Below are 22,759 nucleotides of genomic sequence, written 5' to 3' on the forward strand. Positions count from 1 at the left end.
AAGTGGCGACACTTTCTGTGCAACCCACCCATCATTTTGCACGAAAATGTACGGGTGCATACAGTGCAAGCTGTGGTTGCTCTGTCCGGTCAATGGGACTGGGAAGTACTGTACCATCCACTATACTCCCCGGACTTAAGTCCTTGTGACTTTGATTTGATTCCGAAAATGAAGGAACCACTTCGTGGCATTCGCTTCATAACTGTTCCAGAGATTTGACAGGTAGTAGACCACTCCATTCGCACCATCAACAGAAAAGGCTCTGCTAACGGTATACTACGCCTTCCACATCACTGGCAACGGGTTCTACACAACGCTGGTGACAACTTTGAACGACAGTAACAGGTGCAAACATGTAACTCTTTGGTATCGGTTGTGAATAAATAGTTGCCACTATTTAAGTTCCAACCCTCGTATTCACATGTCTTATTATTACCTGTATAACCACTTTTTTGTTCACTATATGGCTCTAAGGTATGCAGCTTGTTTACAATCTGTTTATCGCACAATATTTCCTTGAGGCAACTGCCTGACATTGTTAAATGGTGGCTGCTTGTTACTGATGACAAATAGAAACTGTCTGTATCTGCATGCTAAAGTCCAATATGTAAGCCTTATTTTGAAGTCACAAATACATGTTAGAGTTGGTTGCAGACAGATGGTGGTAGCATTTTGAAAGCACCCAGCTGAGAGCTGAAATGTGGTCTTTTGCACATGTGCTGAGTGTCGCTGCGGCTGGGAGCCATATCAAAATTGCTGCTAGATGGACCCTCCATTATGTCGTGGTGTAACTGTTGTCAGAAATATACAAAAAGCTACATCTCAGCTTCTGATATGGAGTTATGAACATGCTTATGTCATCTGTCCATAAGCAACTCAATTCCATAGGCGTGACTTTCAAACAATACCTTCATAACACGCAATAGTAGTGCTGACTTAGGCAGTTGCTAATTACTAGCAATAATGGGCAGCCATCATCTAACAATGTCTTCCCATCGCTTTGAGGAAATATTTGAGTGGGGTGCACAAAATTTAATCCAGCAAAAGACACGAAAGCCATATATTGAACATATTTGCCAGGAAAGCCTGAAGAGGCAGATTTTATGTTTGTTGAGAGTTTCACCAGATCTATATAGGGAACTATTATTGTGTTGCACATGAATAGCTTTATTTTTACTGCTTCAAAGTTCATCTCAAAAGCAACATTATACACTCAATTTTTTCACACTGACTATTATTTCTAACATGAAACGCCACACCACCACCACTGTTTATCTTTTTACAATAAACACTTACAATTTTATTATTATTTAAATAAAAAGTACAAGTCTCTTCAACCCAGAACTCAAGTTTATTCATAATGCATGTGAGAAATACTCTCTTCTAGAAATCCACCTGATTGTTCTTTTTTACTAATAATTTACCGGGCATTTGGGAATGTTTTGAATCTCTGTCTTCTGCGGTGTTGCCAGAAGGTTTATGCCTTTGTGTGTCTATGCTGAAAATGCTATAGTCCAAAAAACTTTGTGGAAAACTGTTTTCCTAAGTTTGATTGTTTTTTAATTATTTTTATTTTTCCACAGAAGACGCTTACCCCATTCATTCAAATGCAACTTGTGTTTGATGTGCAGATACATCTAATTCGCATACATCTACCATAGAACATTTCTCAGAACCTACGACCAATATTTTAATTTGTATTTTTCTTCTTCTGTTAACAAACACATTGGGAAATAAATCACGATGACGTGGAATTGTAGGAATGATAGTATTTTTTAGTTTTTGCTGTTCTATAAAATTTGTCATCACCTGTTTGCATCATCACATAGAGGAGATAGCTACTGCAGATGATTGCAACAGAAAGCCTCCTTACATCATGTGCAAATAATAGCTATGAAAGTGCCACAGGAATCATGTTCTATAGGATAAACTGATGGGAGTCAGAGATATTGTCGTTAAGTCAATCTTTGCTGCAACATGAACTCCACCAATACTTCTGGGCTGACAGTATCTGAGAACAGGAAGAACCAGATCAAGTTTCAGTGCGTAAAATAATGGAAAGGCAGTCGCTCGCCTATAGCAGACTGGTGTGTAGTACATACATATGTAACAGAAAACAGTGTTCTTTTACACATGTCTACGGGTCACACATCAATCTACTCTAGATGAGTAATTATTGACAACATAGTATAAATGGATAGATAAAAAGATCTACTCACCAAGCAGCGGCAGGAGAACGCACACGCAAAAAGGTTTAACTTTTACAAGTTTTCAGAGCCAGTGGATCCTCCTTCTGGCAGAAGAGTAGAAGGGGAAAGAAGAGGTCTGGAGAGGTTTAGAAAAAGGGATACAGTTTAGAAAGGTCACCTAGAGCCCCAGATCAGGGGAGACTTACCGTACGGGATGAGTGAGTCAGATTGATTGTTGGGGACTGCTCTGGACAAGATTTCAAAATCTGATAGCTTAAAATTGGAAGACAGGATAATATGCAAGATGTGATTAGTACTAAAACATCATGCATGAGTTAATAAGGGTGAAAAGGTAAGTGTGTTGTATGTTCAGAGTTGGGAGAGGGGACAGCAAAAATAGACAGGTCACAATGACAAACATAGAAAATTAAAATGGAGTGAAGAAGGAAGTGGTTACTGTGTAGAAATGCTGAGATGGAAGGAATTAACTTAAACTGAATCCAGGTGGGGGGCGAGGACCAAGGACATGTTGTAGTGCTAGTTCCCACCTGTGCACCTGTGGAGTTCTGAGACACTAGTGTCAAGGGGGAAGAATCTAGATGGCACATGTTGTGAAACAGGCACCGAGGTCAAGACTGTCATGTTACAGAGCACGTTCCTCACTGGGACATTGTGTGTTGCACACCTTCTGCCTATACCCATTCATCCTGGTGATAAATGGGTGGCAGTCATGGTTATGTAAAAGGCCGTACATAACAACTGGTCTATAATGCGTTCTTTCACAGTGGCTCTACCTTTGGTAGTATATGTTTTGCCAGTTGCAGGGCTGGAATGGGTAGTGGTAGGAGGGTGCACAGAGCAAGGCTTGCAGTGGGGCTGCTGTCACAGACATAGGAGCCATAGGGTAGGGAGATGGTCACAGGAGGAGCATAGGGTCTGACAAGGTTGATGCAAAGACTGGGAGCGCAATGTAAAGCTATTCTAGGTGCAGTGGGCAAAAGCTCAGACAGAATGGATCTTATTTTGGAGCATGATTTAAGGAAGTCATGGCCTTGCTGAAGTAGCTGATTAATACATTCAAGATCGGGACAATAGTGAGTGACAAGTGGTGTGCTCCAATGTTGTTTTTTGGAGGGATCAGCAATACCAGGATTGGATGTGATGGCCCAAGAAATCTGCTTCCGAACTAAGCTGCTGGGGTAATTCGTCCAATGAAGGCTGCTGCTGAGAATGACAGTGTATTGCTGTAAAGAGTCTCCATCCGAACAAACATGTCTGCCTGAAATGCCAAACCTGTACGGGAGGGAACACGGAAAGGATGGCAAATGTCAAAATGTAAGTACTGTTACTTGTTAGTAGGTTCAATGTGGGTAGAAGTGTGTAGCTGGCCTTTCGTGAGGATGAGATCAACATTGAGGAAAGTGGCATGGGATTTGGAGGGATAGGACCATGTGAAATTTAATTGGGAGAAAGTATTTAGATATTCCAGGAATTTTAATAGATCAGCCTCACCATGAGTCCACATGGCAAAGATGTAACCAATGTGTCTAAACCAAACCAGGGGCTGAAGGCTTATGGACCCCAGGAAAGCCCCTTCCAAGTGACCCACGAAAAGGCTGGCATATGAAGGAGGCATCCAGGTTCCCATGGCTGTAAAAGGCTGGCATATGAAGGAGGCATCCAGGTTCCCATGGCTGTACCCCTGATTTGTTTGTATGTCTGCCCCTCGAAGACGATGTAGTAGGACATAGACGGGCCATTGTTATTTGCAAATTTGTAAATAGCAATTACACTGTTATTTATGAATTTGCCTATAATAATTTGTTTACAGTACACTACACTGCTGTGCCTTCTCCCGATCGTCTTTCACTAATTTATTTGCAAATTTGACAGCTATTTACTTTCCTATACTCCACTTACCGTGGTAATATGCAGTTCTTTCCTGCTTTTGTGCATGTGTTTTTCGCCAAACTGCTCTTAGCAGCTTTTCCTGCTGTCTCCTACATCACTTTATTTGCCAAGCAGAGTAGTTTATATTTTCTGCCGTGACTTTCTCTTCCTGTCTGCCTAGTTTTTTAAAATTTTATCTCCTTTCATGACTTTCCCTATTCCTTTTATTTCTTTTCCAGTCATTTTTTCAGGCCATATAGACCACTCTTGTGGTGAGAAATTCTCACCCACGCATTACCTCTTGTTAACCATTGTTTGTACTCACAAGTTTTGTGTGAATTTCTCTGATTTTTTCAAATTTTCACCCTCTTTTTCTGTCTTTTTGCACCCTCCACCTGTCGTTTTTGCCACCCCCCTCCCCCCTATTTCTGACACTCCAAAGTGTCCTTTCTTGCCATGATGAATCCCATTACATATTAGATCCATTCTTTTCGAAAATGTGCTTTTGCACTGTCAAAATTAAGGTCCCATTATTCTGTTTCTTGAAATCTGCATGTCCCTTGGAGTTACTCCCAAAGGCTTAACACTGAAAGTCCTCGTTTCTGGATGTAATCCTACTCTACACCAGCCTCTTTTACAGTTTAAAATACAGCAATCTCTTGCACTTACCCGACTAATCTGTGACCTATATGCCTCATCTGCCAGTCTCCACTCCACCAGACTACTCTTCTTCTACAAAATCCTGCTGCTACCTGCCCTTCACGTTTCCTTGGATGGTATCATCTGCCAAGCCAACTTCAGACTGCAACAACATGCTAGATATCACCTCATAAAGCTATCCCACCTTCTTTTAAACTACCTCAATAGCAGTGTTCCCCTTCCTGCCCCTCTGCAGTTTCCCAAACTGCCACACCGTCAACCACTCCTCTCTCCTACAAACCGAGCTCAGCCAACCTCCTTAACATCCCACAGCCTTCAGCCTTCACTACTGCCTCCCAGACCAGTAATAACTCAAAATCACAAGAATCACTCACAATAGTGTGTTCTCAACTTCTCGTCTAAAGCTCACTCCCCTGCTGAATTATCTACATTATCCACAGGTCTCACTTTCAGCACTAAACCTGCATTTAATCATGCTGCTTTGGTGAAGGAGCTACTTTCCTTTACACATAATGTCAACTGGAAAAATCACTTTGCAACCAAATCCCAAAGCTTTTCCAACAGCAAACATGGCATTCAATCCTGTCTTTAACAGTTCTGACCACGATACCATTACCACTACATCAAAATCATCCCTTAAAAGCATTCCAAGAATTTCTCACATACAGCATTGTTTCTCAACCCTTCCTCGGGTCCTTACAACATGATCCTAACCTGTCCTCTGTAGAACTCCAGGCTCTGCATTCCCTAAAAGCTAATGACCCCATTATTATCCTCCCAGCAGACAAAGGATCTACCAATGTGGTACGTGACCAACAGGAGTTTGTTAGTGAAGATCTAGGCCAGCAGTCTGCTATCAAGATCCCGTCCCTGTAATCCACACTGCCCTGCAGTCCCTCCTAGAAACCTCAGGCCCCTCACGAGGACTTACACCCAAATGCATGGAACTTCTTACCCCACTTAAAGCATGCAGTCCTCACCTTTTACCTTCTTCTTAAATTCCACCAACTCAATCTTCCTGGCCATCCTATAGTTGCTGGCTTCAAAGCACCCACTGAATGTATATCTGCCTTAGCTGGTCACACATGCAACCCATAGTACAGACTTCACTCCTATAGTAAAGAGAACAACCACTTTCTAGATTGTCTAACATCCATGTCTGTCCCACACTCACTACACATCTTGCTTGGCACCACTGATGCTGTCTTCCTCTATACCAACATCCCCCACATACATGGTCTTTCTGCTGCTGAATATTTCCTCAGTCAATACCCATTTGATACCAAATCTATGACATCCTTCTGGCTCATCTTAATCAACTTTACACCTAACAGTTATTACTTCACCTTTGAGAAGCAGACATACTAACAAATCAGGGGTACGGCCATGGAAACCTGGATGCCTCCTTCCTATGCCGGCCCTTTCATGGGTCACTTGGAGGGGGGCTTTCCTGGAATCCATAAGCCTTCAGTCCCTGGTTTGGTTTAGACACATTGGTTACATCTTTGCCATATGGACTCATGGTGAGGCTGATCTATTAAAATTCCTGGAATATCTAAATACTTTCTCCCAATTAAATTTCACATGGTCCTATCCCTCCAAATCCCATGCCACTTTCCTCAATGTTGATCTCATCCTCACGAAAGGCCAGCTACACCCTTCCACCCACACTGAACCTACTAACAAGCAACAGTACTTACATTTTGACATTTGCCATCCTTTCCATGTTCCCTCCCATACAGGCTTGGCATTTCAGGCAGACGTGTTTGTTCGGATGGAGACTCTTTACAGCAACACACCGTCATTCTCAGCAGCAGCCTTCACTGGACATAATTACCCCAGCAGCTTAGTTCGGAAGCAGATTTCTTGGGCCATCACATCCAATCCTGGTATTGCTGATCCCTCCAAAAAACAACATTGGAGCACACCACTTGTCACTCACTATTGTCCCGATCTTGAATGTATTAATCAGCTACTTCAGCAAGGCCATGACTTCCTTAAATCATGCTCCGAAATAAGATCCATTCTGTCTGAGCTTTTGCCCACTGCACCTAGAATAGCTTTACATTGCTCTCCCAGTCTTCGCATCAACCTTGTCAGACCCTATGCTCCTTCTGTGACCATCTCCCTACCCTATGGCTCCTATGTCTGTGACAGCAGCCCCACTGCAAGCCTTGCCCTGTGCACCCTCCTACCACTACCCATTCCAGCCCTGCAACTGGCAAAACATATACTACCAAAGGTAGAGCCACTGTGAAAGAACGCATTATAGACCAGCTGTTATGTACAGCCTTTTACATAAACATGACTGCCACCCATTTATCACCAGGATGAATGGGTATAGGCAGAAGGTGTGCAACACACAATGTCCCAGCGTGACAGTCTTGACCTCGGTGTCTGTTTCACAACATGTGCCACCTAGATTCTTCCTGCTTGACACCAGTGTCTCAGAACTCCACGGGTGGGAACTAGCACTACAACATGTCCTTGGTTCTCGCCACACGCCTGGCCTCAATTTACGTTAATTACTTCCATCTCAGCATTTCTTCACAGTAACCACTCCTTTCTTCACTCAATTTTAATTTTCCACACCTGTCATTTCCTGACCTGTTGTTTTTTTTTTTTTTTTTTTCACCACTTCCCCTTCCACCTCCATTACACACAATGCACCTAGCTTTTCACCCTTATTTACTCATGCATGTTGTTTTAGCAGTAATCTCATCTTGCATATTACCCTGTCTTCTACCTTTAAGCTCTCAGGTTTTCAAATCTTGTCTGGAGCAGTCACCAACAATGAATCTTTCCTTCTCATCCCATCCAGCAAGTCTCACCTGATCTGGTGTTCTGGGCGACTTTTCTGATCTGTACCGCTTTTCCTAAACCTCTCCAGTCCTCTCCCTTCACCTCTCTTCCTTCCCCTTCATCCCTCTTCACCCCTCTTCCTTCCCCTTCGACTCTTCTGCAAGAAGAAGGAGCCATAGGCTTTGAAAGCTTGTAAAAGTTAAACCTTTTTGTGTGCGTGTTCTCCTGCTGCTGTTTGGTGAGTACCTTTTTTTATCTATCCATTTATATTATACTCAAGACGAGTGACTGACTTTCTCTGGTTTTACATACTGTTCCATCCAGGAGTTTCTATTGCTGCTACTTATAATGAATCTACGATAGTTATGACTAAAGGAATGGACTGGCTGTTAGGAAACATCCTGAGGCATCAAGAACTTGGCAATCTGGCAGTAGAATGAAATGTAGGATATAAAAATTGTCGAAGGAGACCAATACTTAAATCCAGTAAGTATGTTCATATGGATGTAGGTATTGGTAGTTATGCAGAGATAGAGAGGATTGCACAGGATATAGTAGCATGGAGAGCTGCATCAAACCAGTCATTGGAGAAGACCACAACAGCAGCAGCAAAAAGAAAATGGGATAATATCCAGAATGAGATTTTCACTCTGCAGCGGAGTGTGCGCTGATATGAAACTTCCTGGCAGATTAAAACTGTGTGCCCGACCGAGACTCGAACTCGGGACCTTTGCCTTTCGCGGGCAAGTGCTCTACCATCTGAGCTACCAAAGCACGACTCACGCCCGGTACTCACATACTGGCAGAAGTAAAGCTGTGAGTACCGGGCGTGAGTCGTGCTTCGGTAGCTCAGATGGTAGAGCACTTGCCCGCGAAAGGCAAAGATCCCGAGTTCGAGTCTCGGTCGGGCACACAGTTTTAATCTGCCAGGAAGTTTCAAAATGGGATAATAGTTTACTCTTGTCACAAAATGTGAAATTTACTCTATTAATACAATTTTCATCTACCACACATTTTTTATGATAGCTGAGGCAGGTAAGACTATTATATTCTTGGCTACACTCCTGAAACATGACACCTCTGATCTGTAAAAAATATCAGCATGTGACACTGGAACAACTACAAAACAAGTTTAGTCTTTTCATGCCATAACGGTATTACACAGTACAGACAAGAAAAAAAGCAGTCCTACAGCATACATAACATGTCACAGTTTTACTATTTCCTCTTCCCCCATCTTCAATCCCATTACGGGCACAGTTAAATGTCACAGCTTTAGTTGCTGATTGTTGCTTGAAAGTGCCATGTATGGTTTTAAATCATTCTCTAAGTTGTTATAGGACTGAATGTGAGTATTATTGATACAGTGCCACTTTTATCTTGGATTTGTTGTATAACGTGTACATCAAAACTTTGTTACTGATCTGCATATTTCAACATCCTACATGTACACAGTTTCCACGAACCCAAAACTGCCTGCAACCAACTCATGAAACATTTTGACCTCATGTTATGTAAGGGTTAAATATCTGTTGGCTTTGATCTCTTCCTCAATCATTTACATACTATCGTGAGTGCCCTCCTCATCATCCTTTCTGCACAAACATATTGCTTCCATCTTTGGTGCATTACACCAGTTTTCCTCATTTGTCAATTCAAAACATTCCATTGTAGACAGAATTAAGTTTGTGATGAATTTTAGAAGCCATTTTCACTTTAAATCATAACATGAACACACCCCTTTGAGGGATGTGAAACTGGCATGTTCTTTTAGCTGACATGTCTGGCACTTTGTGTAGGTAATAGAAGAAATGATGGCGTAGTCAAAGCAGAGAAAAAGTAACTTTCATAATACAATTTGAAAAGAATGGATTGCTGCTCACTGCATAGTGGAGGCACTGAGTGGCAGATAGCCACAATGAAAATTACTGCTGTATACTATTCAGCTATTGTATGAAGCCCATCATAGATTTTCCATTTTCTAACTTTTATACTAATTGTATTAGACTTATATTTTTTGCATTCTGGATAACACTAGCATAAATTTTAACAAACTGTGAGTTAGTGCTAACTTTTATTTTACATATAGCAGTGACAGGAACAAAGACATAAAAGATGTGGAAACACACAAGAGTTCATAGCCAGTAGCTTCTTCTTCTGGCAGAAGGTTTGAAGGGAAAGGCAGAGACATGAAGGAAAACGACAGGTAAGGTTTAGAAAATGGGAATTGAGATATGGAAAGGCTGCTCAGAACCATGGGTCAGGTTGAGAAGGGAAGACTGACTGTTGGTATCAGTGTAAGCCAAGATTTGAAAACCAGAGAACTTAAAGGTGTACAATAGGGTAATAAGCAAGACAGAGATTACAGAAAAAACATTGTGGAAGAGTCACGAGAATGTAAAATGAAGTGCATTATATATGGTAGATAGGTGGGGGCGGAACACCAATTACTTTTCGTTGTTCACTTATCTTTTTTTCTGTTTATGTCTTGCTTATTACCCTATCTCATACCTTCAAGTTCTCTGGTTTACAGATCTTGTCCAGCAATGGTAATGGTACCAACAGTCTTTTCTTCTCATGCTGTCAGAGAGAGAGAGAGAGAGAGAGAGAGAGAGAGAGAGAGAGAGATACTAGATGTCACAAGAGGTAGACTAGTCAATGCAAAAGGAGGCAGGGAGTATTGTGTTGTTAGCAGAGAAACAGTAACAGCAGAATGAGTCAATCAGGGGGGCTCAGTGACTTCAAATGCTGACTACTCATTAGATATCACCAGTGTAACAAATCTATCAGGAACATTTCATACATTCTAATGGTGCCCAAGTCTACTGTTGATGATGTGACTGTGAATTGGAAACACTGCTGCTAAACCAATACCATGACAAAACAGACAGACAGAAACCACTGAGGATTACAGAGGTTGGCTGTAAAAATTGTACAAAATCAGAGGAATGGATCAATCGTGAGTTACAAAGTGCTACCAGCAGTCCAGCTAGCACAATGACTGTGCCTAGGGAGTTCAAAAGAATGGGGATACAATACTGAGCAGCTCCTCATAAGCCACACATTCCTGTCGTCACTGCCAAGCAATGCTTGAGGTGGAATAAAGAGCTACACCGCTGGGCACTGATCAACTGAAAATGTGTGATTTGGTCAGAGCTGCCGGGGTTGGCAGATACGTGTGTGTGTGGGGTGTGCTTGCTCATGTGTATGAATTGGATGTGTTTCTCTTTGCTGATGAAGGTTGTGGCTGAAGGCTTTATGTAACTCTTTTAATTGTGACTGTCTACAACATAAGCGTCTTCTTTACGGTAAGTAGCAATCTATCTTTTTCTACATTTTTTATATTCCTACCTGGAGTTTCCATTGTTTTATTTATGATATGTGTTTGAAATAAAGAGCAAGTCTCTGAGTTATTGTTTCAGTGATTTGGAAACCACTTTAAAAAATGAAACAACATGACAGGAAATCCTCCTGCATTAACACAAAATACCAAACTTAAAACAAATTCCAAATCATTTAACACATGTAAAGGTCATTTTCTCGTTTTTGTTTAATTTCACTGTAAGCTTTTAGTAAGCGAACAATTGCATCAAAAGAGACAATAGCAACACAGTAGCAACATTTATCCAATACATGGAGAATACAAGCAAGCAAAATTGTACACTTAACTATACCTTTCGTCTTCTTGTAACCTTTTTTGTACCTTCCACTGCATTTTCTATGCATTCCTTATCATTTTCGGCCTTCCTGCGATTATTCTTACATTTACCAAGCATACAGAGACTGCCTGCCATTTTCATTCCATCGGAATGTACACGATCAACTCGAGCAGCATATATCTTTGTACTTGCATCTAGAGCACAACTGGCAACCTGACAAAGGAACAACACAAACTTCATGTTAATTCTCTAATTTTTTAAAATCAACATTTCATCTGAGCATAAGTTAAATTTTTTATGTCAATTCTTGAAAACATATGGTATGAAGCAACAGAAACATTTGTCAAGAAGGTCAAGGCAGGTGTAAGAGCAAATCTCTGTTCATCCTGGGTACAGTTTTTTTTTTTTTTGTATTCAAGTCAATAGTTAACACCTTATCACAATCCATATTATTCAAATGAATACAAATCCAGTCACCCGTCAACTCATCACTGGTCATTCACCAATTGAAGATAATTAAAGAAATTCTACAGAAATTATGACAAAATGGTTTCTGCAGAAAAAAAAAAAAAAAAACAGTGATGACATTGTCTGATTTCACATAAGAAGTTCAGTAAAAGTGTATATGTGTGACCGTTTTCTACTGATGACTATCTCCAAAAGTAGGAGACCAGAAGACACCTATTGCTGACTACACCACTACTGAGGAAGGATGTGCCACTTCCTTCAAAAGCACATGACCTCTACAAACAAAAAAAAATCTTTCACTTTACCATTGTAGCAGATGGTGTTTAAGCCCCACTGAACACATACGTATTTAAGTCCACATCCAGGACCAGCATATTAATGGAAAATTCTGGTAAAACATAAATAAATCAAAACTAAGAACCTGCTGTAGTTTGTTTAAAGGACTATTCTTGCCTTTAAGGAAATCAAACTTTTCTAAGCACCATGACTTTCTGCCACCAAATCTTTCTGGTAAATACTTCACTCCAGAAATTTATACAATCTAAATTAGGTTAGCCAAATGGGAATTCAAACTCAATTCCATCCGAATGAGACGTCAATGTCATGAGCACTGTGCCACCTGACACGGTATTCACACTAGACATCACTTGCTCATGTTTTGAGGAATCAGCAGCTGACCCAGAAATCAGAGAGGAACATTCTGGTCCAGGTTCAAAAATGTTTTTAGCTAACATTGCATAAAGCTTGCATGGACTGGAGGGTACAGTATCACCAGCATCTGAATTTGAATGTAGCATTACAGAAGTTAAGGACCACCTTTTTGCAGAGAACACCACCAATCTCAGACTTGTGGAATATCGAGAAGTTAAATGTCAAGATTAAGGAAGACATTGTTTCCAACTCACCACTGATTGTTATAGTAATATTCTTCACTGCAGTTATCCCTTCCTCCTCTTATCATCTCTATAGATCTCTAACATCCACATCCATGATTTACCTACACAACTTTAAAAACCTCACTAAAATTAGCAAGACTGTGTCCTCCATATGATACTGTATAGTACTAATATGCTTTACTGCTGGAAGGTTAGATGTCTGATATGAAATATTGTTTTTCCTTTCTTGCACTGTGTCAGTTAATGGACACCATAATCAAATAACCCCTTTTTTAAATTTTTATTACAGTTTTCTGTGCAGCTGTTCTCAACACATATGAAGAATAATAATGCAGATTATGAATTTTTTATTTTTAGTTCTAAGTTAAATTTCGAGAATGAGGTACTGATATCTGCCTGATATTTCAATTTTCATTTAATATGTCAGATGCAGCACCTGGTGTGAACTCAAGCAAATAGATATATTTGGGATGCTGAAAGAGAGCTGACAAGTGTAATAACACACCTATTAACTATGCATGCTTGATGGACCAGTTTCTGTGTGTCACCTATACACAGATGTATCTGTATTTCTCTTGTTACTATGGGTATAGGTAGCGTGTATTGGTGTGTATCTCATTAAGAATTCATTAAAGTGTTCAATTCCAAAAATCTAGTAATGCTTAAATAATTTAAATGTGTACTGACCTTTCCTGCACAATTAGTAATGTTGATGTTATTTGAGGTATTAATTGTTGAACAAGCTGAGAGCTGCAGTAAGAGTATGTTTAACAAAGTAATGATAATATCATGAAAGGGAAAGATACAAAGCCAGAAGGCTTTCTTCCGAAATAGACAAAACACACACACATGACCATTGTCTCGTGTGAGCGAGCTGAATTTGCATGAATGTGTATGTGTCTATGATATCTACTTCACAGGAAGGCCTTCTGGTTGAAAACTTACTTGTTAGTAGTATTTTGTTGTGCCTGTCTGTGACTTAACATTTTTGCTATATGGTGTGTAGCACGCTTTCCTTTTCATAACCTTGTCATTATTTCATCCTGGATTTTTCAATGTTTGATTTTAAAAAAGTAATGCATTTTGATTATTGTAAATTATTCACGTAACTTGGCAGAGAAGTATTCTTAATGAGATTAAATAAAAGTTTGATTCTGTGGCAGCTAAAATATTATGAAATTTGTAAAGTTAGTGGAAATGAGCAATTAATGATTTCATTTTTTTTTTCTTTCAATTTAGGAGAGGAGAGAGGATTATTCATCTTGTAGCCTCATTTGTGACAAGATAGGAGCCAATTCAACAAACCTCATACCCGCAATATGTTAGTGAAATGTTTGAAAATCCATGGGCAATTTGACAACCTGTCTTCAGTTTCACGTAGTATTCTAGTCGTCTTCTCTGAATAACATAACTGTAAATGGCGTAGACCTAAATAATTTTGAATGAGAACAGTCTGTTCATGAAGTTTTCAAGGAATTCCAAATTCTGAGCTGTATTAGATGTGACTTAGTCACTTTGCATATGTATGTCTAAGAGACTTTCCCAATTCATGGAAAGTACAATGGTTAATGTCGAGTAATAACCAGAGAGAGATAAAATGTTCATTTTTATTTTGTGGTGTCCAAAAAGCGTCTACTATTGGGGGGGGGGGGGGGGGGGGGAGACGCATCTGGCAGTTTGTGTAGCACTTGTAGGCTTTTCAGTGTCACTGAATGTCGTTTTTTGTGTGGTGCCGCTTCGGATTCCGAGTGGATGCCATTCAATGTGCAACTAACAAAATTGATTTATGTACAAAAACAGAAAGTATACATAGTCTGTTTTACACAAAGTGTCACTTGCAATAGACCGCTTAAGAAATTTTTTTACCTTAGGTTATCACAATCAATATCATGCCATTTTACTGCCAAATATTTACCACCTGATTACCCTGCTCGACATGCTATATAAACTGCTTGAGAGGATAATTTATAATTGTATAGACCATCTCACATAAAATAAAACCTCTAAAAAGTAAGCTGGTTTCTAATTTCAATATCCCCACCAGCAGACATCGACAAGGATGCACACGAGTTGGCCCGGGTCTCATGGCAGGATAGTGCGGCAAGCTGTCACGGACAGTAACACAGAGCATTGTATGGGCAGAACTGGTGACCCAGATGTTTACTTGCCAGTGGCAATAGGCCAGCCCATCAGTTCTTACACTAACATTGACCAGTGTGGGCCTCGCCTCCACATCACACCATGCTCTTGGTTCCACATGTTAGCTAACTATTTAGGCGCTCACACTGGTTGTGTGTTGTGACTTAACTTGTGCTCATCCCTATGAGGTGTTTGGACACTGCTCTCCCACAGGCTGATCCATATGTGAACTTACTTTCCTCTTCCAAAGTCCAATTCCCCGGCTTCTGTAGCTGAGCCACCACTGACTAGGAAAGTTACATTTGTGCTGACAGGACAGTTTCGAGGAATTGCCACACCTGTGTGGATATAAAAGTTGTGACTGAGGACATTCACACATGTGTGATATTTTTCTTTTTTTTTTCGTAGCGTTAAATTGTGGCCACCACGGACCCAGAATTTTTGGAATGCTGGCGGCAATCATTGCACCTTCAGGAGCAGCAACAAAGCTGCAGCAGGAGCAGATACAGGAGCTGCCACCATGCTGGTGGCGAGCCAGTTGTCTGCAGAGAAGCCTTCTGTCCCACCACCACTGACGCAGTTTGCCAGCTTCCAAGAGTTTACAGAATGCTGGACCAGTTCTGGCTGCACTTCCAAGTTAAAGCATATTGTCGATCGAGCTGATAAGGCTGCCTTGTTATTATCCAGCAGTACGGCGTTGTACAAAATTGTACCAAATTTGAAATGCTATACCACACCCAAAAAAACTCATTTTTTAGGAACACTCTCAGTTGCTCACACAGTGTTCTGGATGCCAAACCAATGTGGTGGCAGCACGGTTGAATTTTAACCCACTCCACGGTGCCCTGGGGAGTTGTATGCAGCTTGGATAACTGACCTGCAAGGCCTCTTGTGCTACTGTCTCTTAAAGTGCCCCCAATATGTTGCCTTGTGTACATACTCTCTGCCTAGAGATGTGCCTGCCCAACTGATACCCAACTCTGAGGTCCATGTCCAAACTAGGACATTGGCCTTGTCTGAACTTCTTTAGCAGAAGGAGCTCCAACTACCAAATCATATGAACTTATGGCATCTACATATACATCATAGTCAAGCCACCTAATGGTGTGTGGTGGAGGGTACTTTCCTGTTACACTCGCGAATAGTGTGATTGTGGGTAAGCCTCTGTATTGGCACTAATTTCTCAAATTTTCTCCTCATGGTCAATACGTGAGATGTATGTGGGGGAAGTAATATGTTGTTGGACTCCTCCTGAAAAGTGCTGCCCTGAAACTTCTACAGTAAATCTCTCCGTGATGCACAACACCACTCTTGTAATGTCTGCCAGTGGAGTTTGTTTAGCATCTCCGTAATGCTGTCTTGCCAGCTAAACGATCCCGTGACGAAACATGCCACTCTTCGTTGCATCTTCTCTATCTCCTCTATTAGTCCTACCTGATGGGGATCCCAGATAGGTGAACAATACTCAAGGAGCAGGCGAACAAGCACCTTATAAGCCACTTCTGTCGCGGATGAGACCGCACATTTCAACAACTGGCAGGTGGTATAGTTAGATATATGTAGCAAACACCCCCAGGTGGGTCATGGGCTGGCCACCAGCCTTGCCTTCTGCTGAGTCATTGTGTATCACCACTGTTGATGGTACAAGTGCACTGGCGTCACAGTGCTGCCTGTCTTTGTCCCCATCAAGGTTGGCAGCTTCAGATAAGTCGAAGTGTTCTGATTCCCACGACAATATTTTTTGGTTGATTGGTTGGTTGGATGATTAAAGGGAGCAGACTACTAGGTCATCAATCCCTTCTTCCTCGAACAGACAGGTCAACATGACTAAACATCACAGATGGCCTACTCTGCAAAATCCAGCGGAAGAAAACCATAAGGTCTACCAAAGGTCAACGAAGGCCAGATAAGGTACAAAAAAGGAGAAAGTGAAACACAGGAAGAAAGGCAAATAAAAAATTTTTATAACAGCATGAAGATGTTTTCTCCATTTTATTTGCAGTCAACACAATGACCAAATCAGATTGCTGTCAACAATGCACTTACACTGTAGATTGTTGAAATTCTTTATACTATCATTGGAACAGTCAAGCTTACCAACTATGAAGGTACAACAAAAATTTCTATTCTTTCATGGAAATTTACCAGACTTATCAAACTACCCCAGAAACAACCAACTAGTATACTGGACAAAGTTGGTGGAACGTTTTAGTTAGTCTGATGTAACATTGCATTAACATGTTATTTCTACCTTATTTGGATGTTTCTATGTAATTCAATTTGTCTTACTGATCTACACGTTTTACTATATGTTTGCATCTCACTCAATATATCTGACAGCCTGCTCTTATTATGCAAATTGAAGGTGGGAGGGGGAAGAAAGGAAAGAAAGTGAAGGGACTCATGATGTCAGATGCATAAGGACATTATGCGGAGTCAGCAACATCAAAATGTGTGCCAGATCAGAATTCAAATCCTGGATCTCCAGCGTACTAGGCAGCTGTGTTAACCACAGTGCCACCAACAATCTCAGTATGTCCCCGGCTAACCCACACTCCCACCTAGTGCCACCTATCTGCAGTCCCCGTCCACATCCTCCGTGCTCGTTACTTCGAGATTCCCACATGAGGTTGAACATGATTGTGCATCACACTGAAGGTGGTGGATTCATAGCCCACTCAGGAAACTCAATTATATGAATGCATGACACCTGTTCTTTCAGACATGTCCGAAAGAATGGATACCACTCATTCATATAGCCTGCTGTTAGCAAGCAATACAACTATTGTTTTAGCCATTTGGTTTTCAACGGTAAATAATTATGATTTTTACAATGGTACAATATTTGTAATTATGGTTCTTTAATAGTCTTAGAATTTTGCTGGCAACAGATGTAATTTCATTTGGTATAGTACAATATTAGCTAATATAAGTTTGTTTCATTATGGTTACTATTGACAGTATGATGTTGCATTTTGAATAGTTAATGCTGCTGTTATACTAGCTGTATCCAGAGGCCTGAGGATGGCAGAGTGGCCACTGAAACTGCTCGCATAAATAAAATATAGAGACACACAGCTGACGGTGTTGTTCATTGCTTCATTTATATTATCAGCTGCTGTCCCATTATCCATTTAAAGATAGATGCATGGAGGAAAAAAAAAAAAAAAAAGACATCTGTCGTGTTTATCAAACTGACAGCAACAATGCCACTGTCTGGATACAGAGGCTGTCTGGATACAGAGCTTTATTTACAAGTTTCTGCAAATCATAACCTGCGGAAAACCCAACTCACACACTGAATCAGGAGCTCAGGAATACACCCCTTAATAGTTAACATAAGAAATAGAAGGAGCATAAAAATGAAACTAATCAATGGGCTCCCACAGGGATCTGTCCTAGCACCACCTCTTTTCAGATTTTATATCACAGACATGCCTCAAACAGAGGCTATAAAATTAGAATACACCTATACCTGGGCAGCCTAAGGACACAGAAACAGTACAGGAAATACTGTCGAAGAATTTAAGCACTTCCTCATGCGAATGGATGCATAACACAAACCCCACCAAAAAAGGTGTTACATTTAAATTTAACCAACAGGCTGGACAACCATAAAATGTTAATATTTTATGGAAATATCACTTTTTCCTACTACGAAACTCCAACATATTTTGGTGTGACCATGGAGAGAACTTTAAGTTACATAAAACATATAATAATGATAATAATAATACGAATAATAATAATAATGTGAAACATCGAATCAGGTACAACTTTCCACAAAATCGTTGTTGTTTAGCACAAGGATCCTTGAACGCGACTTAGTTTGGTATATTCCACTGCAGAATAAGACATGCAAGTGTAAATCAAAGTACCCAAGTAAAATAGGTCGACACAGAACCAAACCACATTATGAAGGTAATATCTAGAACACCCTCCCCCCCTATGAACTTAATCATAGCGAACACTTGGTTCAAGAATTATGAAAGAAGGTTGCACACATGCAAGAGGCCTGGCGATACTGGAAGGTTTCAGATAGATTATATAATGGTAAGACAGAGATTTAGGAACCAGGTTTTAAATTGTAAGACATTTCCAGGGGCACATGTGTACTCTGACCACAATCTACTGGTTATGAACTGTAGAGTAAAATTGAAGAAACTGCAAAAAGGTGGAAATTTAAGGAGATGGGACCTGGATAAACTGATAGAACCAGAGGTTGTAGAGAGTTTCAGGGAGAGCATTAGGGAACGATTGACAAGAATGGAGGAAAGAAATACAGTAGAAGAAGAATGGGTAGCTCTGAGAGATGAAATAGTGAAAGCAGCAAAGGATCACATAGGTAAAAAGATGAGGGCTAGTAGAAATCCTTCGGTAACAGAAGATATATTGAATTTAATTGATGAAAGGACAAAATATAAAAATGCAGTAAATGAAGCAGGCAAAAAGGAATACAAATGTCTCAAAAACGAGATCAGCAGGAAGTGCAGAATGGCTAAGCAGGGATGGCTAGAGGACAAATGTAAGGATGTAGTGGCACATATCACTAGGGGTAAGATAGATACCGCCTACCGGAAAATTAAAGAGACCTTTGGAGAAAAGAGAACCACTTGTATGAATATCAAGAGCTCAGATGGAAACCCAGTTCTAAGCAAAGAAGGGAAAGCAGAAAGCTGGAAGGAGTATATAGAGGGCCTATACAAGGGCGATGTACTGGAGGGCAATATTATGGAAACAGAAGAGGACGTAGATGAAGATGAAATGGGGGATATGATACTGCGTGAAGAGATTGACAGAGCACTGAAAGACCTAAGTCAAAACAAGGCCCCGGGAGTAGACAACATTCCATTAGAACTACTGACAGCCTTGGGAGAGCCAGTCCTGACAAAACTCTACCATCTGGTGAGCAAGATGTATGAGACAGGCGAAATACCCTCAGACTTCAAGAAGAATATAATAATTCCAATCCCAAAGAAAGCAGGTGTTGACAGATGTGAGAATTACTGAACTATCAGTTTAATAAGCCACAGCTGCAAAATACTAACGTGAATTCTTTACAGACGAATGGAAAAACTGGTAGAAGCCGACCTCGGGGAAGATCGGTTTGTTGGGACACGTGAGGCAATACTGACCCTACGACTTATCTTAGAAGATAGATTAAGGAAAGGTAAACATACGTTTCTAGCATTTGTAGATTTGGAGAAAGCTTTTGGCAATGTTGACTGGAATACTCTCTTTCAAATTCTGAAGGTGGCAGGGTTAAAATACAGGGAGCAAAAGGCTATTTACAATTTGTACAGAAACCAGATGGCAGTTATAAGAGCAGAGGAACATGAAAGGGAAGCAGTGGTTGGGAAGGGAGTGAGACAGGGTTGTAGCCTCTCTCCAATGTTATTCAATCTGTATATTGAGCAAGCAGTAAAGGAAACAAAAGAAAAATTCAGAACAGAAATTAAAATCCAGGGAGAAAAAATAAAAACTTTGAGGTTCGCCGATGAAATTGTGAATCTGTCAGAGACAGCAAAGGACCTGGAAGAACAGTTGAACATAATGGACAGTGTCTTCAAAGGAGGATGTAAGATGAACATCAACAAAAGCAAAACGAGGGTAATGGACTGTAGTCTAATTAAATCAGGTGATGCTGAGGGAGTTAGATTAGGAAATGAGACAAAATGAGACACTTAACATAGTAACTGAGTTTTGCTATTTGGGGAGCAAAATAACTGACGATGGCCGAAGTAAAGAGGATATAAAATGTAGACTGGCAATGGCAAGGAAAACTTTTCTGAAGAAGAGAAATTTGTTAACATCGAGTATAGATTTAAGTGTCAGCAAGTCATTTCTGAAAGCATTTGTGTGGAGTGTAGCCACATATGGAAGTGAAACATGAACTATAAATAGTTTAGACAAGAAGAGAATAGAAGCTTTCAAAATGTGGTGCTACAGAAGAATGCTGAAGATTACATGGGTAGATCAAAAAACTAATGAGGAGGTATTGAACAGAATTGGGGAGAAGAGAAATTTGCGGCACAACTTGACTAGAAGAAGGGGCCGGTTGGTGGGACATGTTCTGAGGCATCAAGAGATCACCAATTCACCTACCAAATGGATTGTTACGCTCGGCCACATTCGCACAACCCAATTAAATCAAGGCCATCCTCTTGTTAGAGAATACACAAACATCCAAAGTAATCCTTCACTCTCAACTCACCAACTGTCTGAAGACGCTGAAATCAAGATACGGCACTCCAGACCCTTATGCACTTAAAAGCCAGAAAAGTATTTGCCAACAGTTTTGAAGCTCCTCTTGATGTTATTCTGTGTTTGCAATAAAAAGTTGGGTTGTTTTGAAAATCAGCCTTAAGGAAACACAATTAGTTTATTTTTGTATTTACCTATACGTGTTTAGACATCTATGTGTCATCTTCAGTGGGTGAAATTTTTTTTTCTGTACAGAATAATATGAAATTTATAAATACAACAGTTAAATTATTATAAATTTCATATTGTACTTTACAGAAATAAAAATTTGACCCACAGTAGAGGACACACAGGTGTCTAAAAATGTATGGGTAAATATAAAAATAAACTAACTGTGTTTGCATAAGGCTGATTTTCAAAACAACCCAGTGATCAAAGATGTACTCAAATACACAAATTAATCAAAATAAATTTTTATAGTTGTAGTTTATAGCCTTTTGTTTTTATATTAACTTTTATAAGTTGTTTGTTTTTATCTACCCTGGACTTGGACAAAGAAAGATCTGAGCACAATACAAGTAACAGATATGCATTTTCTACAAGAGATTCTGGGTGAGATGAGAAGGGAAAGGTCAAGGAATGAAATAATGCAAAACACACTGCAGATCTCCAAATAAACCATGGAGAGTAATAGGCTTAAACGGTTCGGCCACATTTGAAGAATGGAAACAGAAAGGCTTCCAAGAGGAGCCCTAGAATGAACAGGAACCAGATGAACACCAATTGGAAGACCACAAATAAGATGAAGAAACCTGGTGAAGGATAATGTAGCCCAAAGAGGATTGCAATGGGAGGAGATGTTAAATGATAGACTGTAGAAGAAAAGAGGAGTTTGATTCAAAAATGGCTCTGAGTACTATGGGACTCAACATCTATGGTCGTCAGTCCCCTAGAACTTAGAACTACTTAAACCTAACTAGCCTAAGGACATCACACAACACCCAGTCATCACGAGGCAGAGAAAATCTCTGACCCCGCCGGGAATCGAACCCAGGAACACGAGCGCGGGAAGCGAGAACACTACCGCAAGACCACGAACTGCAGATGAGGAGTTTGAAAGAGGTTGTCAATGACATGCATGAGCAGAAATGTGTCAAGAAAATGAAGAAAGAGTTTGCATTTCATGCCTATGGTCATATGTGAATTGCTATCTGACTTGCTAAATATTTACATTTTGGATGCTGCTGCTGTGGTCTTCAGGCCTGAGACTGGTTTGATGCAGCTCTCCATGCTACTCTATCCTGTGCAAGCTTCTTCATCTCCCAGTACCTGCTGCAACCTACATCCTTTTGAATCTGCTTAGTATATTCATCTCTTGGTCTCCCTCTACGATTTTTACCCTCCACGCTGCCCTCCAATACTAAATTGGTGATCCCTTGATGCCTCAGAACATGTCCTACCAACCAATCCCTTCTTCTAGTCAAGTTGTGCCACAAACTTCTCTTCTCCCCAATCCTATTCAGTACCTCCTCATTAGTTATGTGATCTACCCATCTAATCTTCAGCATTCTTCTGTAGCACCACATTTCGAAAGCTTCTATTCTCTTCTTGTCCAAACTATTTATCGGCCATGTTTCACTTCCATAGATGGCCACACACCATACAAATACTTTCAGAAAGGACTTGCTGACACTTAAATCTATATTCGATGTTAACAAATTTCTCTTCTTCAGAAACGCTTTCCTTGCCATTGCCAGTCTACATTTTATATCCCCTCTACTTCGACCATCATCAGTTATTTTGCTCCCCAAATAGCAAAACTCCTTTACTACTTTAAGTGTCTCACTTCCTA

The 22,759-nt window shown here is 40.4% G+C and overlaps 1 protein-coding gene across 1 annotated transcript in view; it reads right to left on the minus strand.

Moving 5' to 3' along the window:
• Positions 1 to 22,759, minus strand: part of LOC124606745 (condensin complex subunit 2) — a 195,570-nt gene that overhangs the window by 99,882 nt on the left and 72,929 nt on the right. Inside the window, exon 4 of the mRNA XM_047138782.1 lies at positions 11,216 to 11,413. Coding sequence (XP_046994738.1) covers positions 11,216 to 11,413 — 198 coding nt within the window. The remainder of the gene's footprint in view (positions 1 to 11,215; positions 11,414 to 22,759) is intronic.

This window comes from Schistocerca americana, chromosome 3, assembly GCF_021461395.2.
Source record: "Schistocerca americana isolate TAMUIC-IGC-003095 chromosome 3, iqSchAmer2.1, whole genome shotgun sequence".
NCBI classification, from domain to species: Eukaryota; Metazoa; Arthropoda; class Insecta; order Orthoptera; family Acrididae; genus Schistocerca; species Schistocerca americana.